A 6,130-nucleotide genomic window follows, 5' to 3' on the forward strand; every position below is an offset into this window, starting at 1 on the left:
GAACAGTAGTGTTATCAAAAATAGAAACACAGTTGACATCATAAAGATAAATAAAAATAGTAACACACTATTGTTATAATAGCTTATTCTAAAAAATATTTTTATATTTACCCTCTTATCGACAACACTGGTGAATTCTCTGCCATAGTAACTAAATCATAATGACATCATCTTCACATAACATATTTAAACCACCAGTGGATGAAGCTATGTGAGCCTAAATGATTTGAAATAATTGTGGGTGTGGTGTGGGTGTGGTTTCTTCTCACCAATGCCCAGATAGCAGCTTTAATTTGTCGTATTTCAAAAGAAGACAATGGAGGTTGTCGTAAGAGACTTAGTAACTTTTCAATGTGACCCTATTAAATGAAGAAATCAATGATTAATAAAAATACATAACTATACTAAATATCACCTCCTCTTTAAGAAGGGTACATCCCTCTTCTTGACGAACAAGTTGACCATAAAAATGGACAGGAACAAACGCCTTTTGAGATTTGAAAGTACTAAAAATTAAATAATAAAATTTAACCCTTAAGTTTGCATTGCTCTCTTGTCCCATCCATGTCTAATTAAGTGGTTTACTTAAGATCTGATCTTCGATGATACACACCCTCCTTTGTGTGTCGATAAGAAGTCAGTCTCTCAGCCAATCTCTGTTCCACAACAGACACATAGCGAAAATTGTAATCCTACATGTGTATAGACAATAGATAAATAAATAAAAAAAATGAATGGATGGCTTTATAAATGGCATATGTTTACTTGTAACCAAGCATTTAGTTCTGTTTCTAAGTGTCCCAGACGTGATAACAGACTAAATCCACGTTTAACAGAGATAAATCTTGTGAGAAGAGATACTCCTTTCTCTGAGAGGTGTAACAATGCAGGATGTTGAAGGACAAGAGCTTCTAAGAAAAGACTAAAGAAATAGAAAAATCAACTCTCTACCTCTCTCTCTCTCTCTCTCTCTCTCTCTCTCTCTCTCTCTCTCCTCTATAACTCTCTCCTCTCTAACTCTCTCTAACTTAACTCTCTCTCTCTCTCTCTCTCTCTCCCTCTCTCTCCTTCTTGCATACCTCTTCTTCACATGCCTCATCCAGGATATCAATGGCCTCCTCACTAATCTCATTGTCTAGGTCATATAGCTGTCCTATCAACATCTCCATACCCCAGTTACTAAAGAAGGGTGCATTGACTCGGAGAAAAAACTCTCATATGTCTTGTAGCATACAACCTAGTCTCCTAAAAGAGATACATCCATTGGACCAAGTATACATCCATTGGACCAAGTATACATCCATTAATATTTTATTTATACATTATTTCATAACACATACTGAGTCTCCTGAAGTGAGAAGTTTTTGAAGTATAACTCTAGCATGAGTATCGTGAGCAAAATCTAATGATGATATTATTAATTTGTGTAGATCATGGCGACTTAGAATACTACAAATATCAAGGAGACTACAGAGTAGAGAGAGAGAACATTAGTTACACATGTACATATACATTGTCTCTATCTATCCTTACGGTCCATAGGCCTTGCAATTTTGAAGTAGAGAGGAGTTATGAAATGAGACAGCTCCTAATAATAAGAAATAATCACGTGCCATCTTATGTGAGATACTGGACGGAGAGAAGACATCAGCTGTCACTTTGGATGCTGTTACCTTAATGGAGGAAAAAAGAGAGAAAGAGAGAGCAAGTAAACAGCTACAGTGTCCTCAATATCTTTACCTGTCTGAGTTGATCTACAATATTAGTCACTAAACCATGAAGTAAACCTGACCCTACCTGTAAAATGAAAGCATATAATGTCTCTCTGTCTCTGTCTCTGTCTGTCTCTCTCTGTCTCTGTCTCTCTGTCTCTGTCTGTCGTCTCTCTCTCTCTCTCTTTTTCTCTCTCTCATACACACTCACCCCTTCAGTCTTGCTCAGGTATTTCACTAGTTGTAAACCAATAGCAGAATAACGTTTCGAATGTGAGATTGAATATACAATAGATGAAAACTGCCGGCTACTTGGTTTATAAAAATTGGTCAATGTACGAATAAATCTGTCCAAAAACAAATGATAAATGAGAGAGAAAGACACACTTACTTTGTACACAGACTGTCTTCAGTCAATGGTACAGTTGTTAAGTAAGGATGTTGAAGTAATGAGAAGATAAGATTCCAATTCCATGCCACATACTCTTTAACTGCCAAAACTTGAGTGTCTCGTATATGATTAAGAAGTGTAGCTTCATCCATTTCCTGAATGGATAGATAAATGAACAAATGGATGGATAAATGAATTGATGGATGAATGGATGGATGGATGGATGAATGAATTGGTGAATGGACGGACTACGTACTGTAGGCAATAGTTCCTTATTTGTACTCCGGCCAGAAAAATATCCTGTCTAGAATACAGAAAATAACTATATTGAATATGTATATTATATCATATGAGAGAATGTACTGAAATATACTAAAGTATACTGGTACACACTAGGATATACTAGAATATACTAAAGTATACTGGTACACACTAGGATATACTAGAATATACTAAAGTATACTAGTACACACTAGGATATACTAGAATATACTAAGATATACTACCTGTTCTAATGTTAGTTTAAGATAGAGACTAGATGGTTTAAGAGGTTGTTTCTTTAACTGATGGACACGATCCAAACAATTAATAACTTCAGATGAACGACTAGAAAGAAATGAGATCATATCATATCTACTAGTACAACTTACTTTCTTTCTGACTGAACTTCAAACGACATTGCTGATGCAATAAGTTCTGGTAAATTTAGAGATTGGCTAAAATATTCTGAAGGAAGAATGGAGTTAGCCTTGACGTAAGAGAGAGAGAGAGAGAGAGAGAGAGAGAGAATTATGTCTACATTATTAACACCACACCCACTTACAATATGCAATAGCTCTCCTATTAAAATTGTAGCCATCACAGAAATTGCTTGCTCCGCCTTCTTTACAACTTCCACTAATACAGGAAATAAACCAGCTTTAACTAAACTAGCCAGTAACAAAGCGTGATAACAATCTAAAAGATTAACTCTCTCCATGACTTTAGGAGGAAGAAGTGATTCCCCCTCTTCAGCAACCCATCCTGCTTCCAAGGACCATTCTGGACGATATTGAGATGGATCTGAAATGAACAATGGATGGATTGATAAATGAAGAAATGGATGGATAACTAAATAATGAATAGATAGATAGAAAATAGTTGGATGGATGTGTGAATGAACAATGATGTAATAGGCAAATGGACAAGAGATATGGATATTTGAATACACTGACCAATACTAGCTACAGCTGAACGATAATCTTCAGTCCAATCAGGTACTTTTAAGTGAAATATACTGTAGAATACTTCTAAGATCTCTTTCTGTGGAGATAAAAATCAAATAAACTCTGTAAACTGGTTTTAAAAACAAGACAGACCCGTACTAATGAATCTACTAAAGGAAGCATACTAACAAATGAAGATATTCCACATTCTGATGGACTACATAGTGAAAGAAATCCTAAAAAGAGAGAGAGAGAGACAGAGAGAGAAGTCGATACAATTGTCCACACTAAATTACCAGGCCAAGACTTCAATAGAGCTATCATACACAATTTAGCTGACTCAACTCTCTTTTCTCGATCAGTTCTAAAAAAGAAAAATCACACATCAACTCATCTCTCCATTCATATCCAGCAACAATGAAGCCTGTATTAATATTACTACTACATGAATAATTATCAATCTTTATAATAAGAAACAAACTAACTACTACACTGTGTACATTGTTGATATTTCCCAAATTATTACTAAATGTATTCTAATGGTTTATGTTGATATAATCAGTTAATATTAATATTAAATGAGTTAATATTAATATTAATATTTACTTTATATGTGAGTTATCAACTTCATCAACTAAAAAGTGAAAATGAGTGTCTGTTATTGGAGCAAGCAAACTCTATGAAAGAAACAAAAATGAATCAATGGACCAATGGATCAATGAATTAATGGATTGTTGTTATACCTCAATATCTAAGTGAGTACGAACAAAATTTTCTTGTTTCAGGATGATTTAGGAGATGAGTTAGTGTCAGTACAACAGTTTCACTTATTGCAGGGATCTGTGAAAACAACGACATAAAATGAGAGAGGAAGAAAGAGGGGGAGAGAGAGAGAGGGAGGAAGAAGCAAGGAGGGGGGAGGTAGGGAGGGAGGGAGAGAAGGAAGAAGGGAGGGAGGCAGAGATGGAAGAAAAGGGAGGATGAAAGGGAGAGAGAGAGAGATGGGTGAGGAAGGGAAAAGAGGTGGAGGGAGGAAAGAGAGAGGGAGGAAGATGGAGACTTACTTGACATTTTAACAATCCACATACTAATGCTTTAACTACAGAACATTCAGATGCTAACTGAGAGTTACAAAGAGCTAGAAAATAATAAGAGATCTTTCAATAAAAGATTGTGTCTGTCAATGGAGTCTCATACCAACTTCAGCGAGAGTGGCCAGACCTGACCAAGTGAGGTTATCAATAGGTTCAGAATTAGAAAGAACAATAGAGACGAGGGAGCAATAAATGAATGGGGAAACTTGTTAGGACAGACTATTAGAACCTATACAATAAAAGTAACTGTATAAAGTGGTAGCTTTAGAATATGAGTACATCTCTCTAGTGGACACTTTAGGACTAGTACAGTGTCCTCAATATAGAGGTTGTATAATACACTAAAGTATTAGTATGGGACTAGAACAAGTGTCCTCAATGTAGAGGTTGTATAATACACTAAAGTATTAGTATGGGACTAGAACAAGTGTCCTCAATGTAGAGGTTGTATAATACACTAAAGTATTAGTATGGGACTAGAACAAGTGTCCTCAATGTAGAGGTTGTATAATACACTAAAGTATTAGTATGGGACTAGAACAAGTGTCCTCAATGTAGAGGTTGTATAATACACTAAAGTATTAGTATGGGACTAGAACAAGTGTCCTCAATATAGAGGTTGTATAATACACTAAAGTATTAGTATGGGACTAGAACAAGTGTCCTCAATATAGAGGTTGTATAATACACTAAAGTATTAGTATGAGACCAGAACAAGTGTCCTCAATATAGAGGTTGTATAATACACTAAAGTATTAGTATGGGACTAGAACAAGTGTCCTCAATATAGAGGTTGTATAATACACTAAAGTATTAGTACCTGTCTGAGTAATCTCATAGCTTGAAGTCTTTCAATTTCTTTATGAGGTGGGGTATCCAATGATCTAGCTATCAAATAATCAATTCTTAGTTGAATCATTATATCAAATATATCAGGAGATGTTAGAACATATCGTAATACTCTCATTGCTCCTGCACGAATCTCTTTAGTTATACTGAGTAAAGCTAGTCGAACACTGCAGACAGATGAATGAATGCATGAATGGATAAAGGAATGAATAACTTGATTTGTTGAAAGAATTCAGATATTTTAAGTTGGAACACCTCATTAGTCAAAACACCAAGCAATTTATAATATTATGTTTACATTGTACATGTACAAGATATACTTGTACAAGTACATATTGTACAATTATATGACAGGGATTCATACAGGATTTTTTCTTAGGGGGGGGAAACGGTTATTGTAAATAACAAGACTGCATGCTTTAAGAAGAGCAATTGTTTTTATTAATCAATCTCATTATTGTTATGTACAAAGTGAAACTTCTTGGGGGGGAAACTGGAGTTTGGGAGGGGAAAATCCCAGGTCCCCCCCCCCCCTGTATGAATCCCTGTATGATTATCATTATTATCAACTTACTGTTCTATGATTTTTCTGATCCTACAATTCAAATCAGACGAATTCAAACCAACATGGCGAATGACCTAACATTGAAATATTAAAACATAACATATGTAACTATGGCAACAACAACACTAAATCAACCTTGGCTAGGTCATTAAGATGGCGTACTCTTCTCGAAATAGACAGGGACCCTCTGTCGTTGTCTTTAACAGCTATTTTAGCTAATAAAATGTCAATGTTCTTAGCAACCTCTAAATAAACAACAGAGACACGTGAACAAACTAATAAGAATTAACTAAATAAATGAACAAACAGACTGA

General features: G+C 35.2%; 1 protein-coding gene across 1 annotated transcript in view; it reads left to right on the plus strand.

Annotated features, from left to right (window-relative positions):
- The window catches only part of LOC121391870 (trafficking protein particle complex subunit 5-like), an 11,451-nt gene extending 8,277 nt beyond the window's left edge, over positions 1-3,174 (plus strand). Inside the window, exon 6 of the mRNA XM_041523347.1 lies at positions 3,091-3,174. Coding sequence (XP_041379281.1) covers positions 3,091-3,174 — 84 coding nt within the window. The remainder of the gene's footprint in view (positions 1-3,090) is intronic.
- The last annotated feature ends 2,956 nt before the right edge of the window (positions 3,175-6,130 follow it).

Source organism: Gigantopelta aegis, unplaced genomic scaffold, assembly GCF_016097555.1.
Source record: "Gigantopelta aegis isolate Gae_Host unplaced genomic scaffold, Gae_host_genome ctg3049_pilon_pilon, whole genome shotgun sequence".
In the NCBI taxonomy this organism is placed as follows: Eukaryota; Metazoa; Mollusca; class Gastropoda; order Neomphalida; family Peltospiridae; genus Gigantopelta; species Gigantopelta aegis.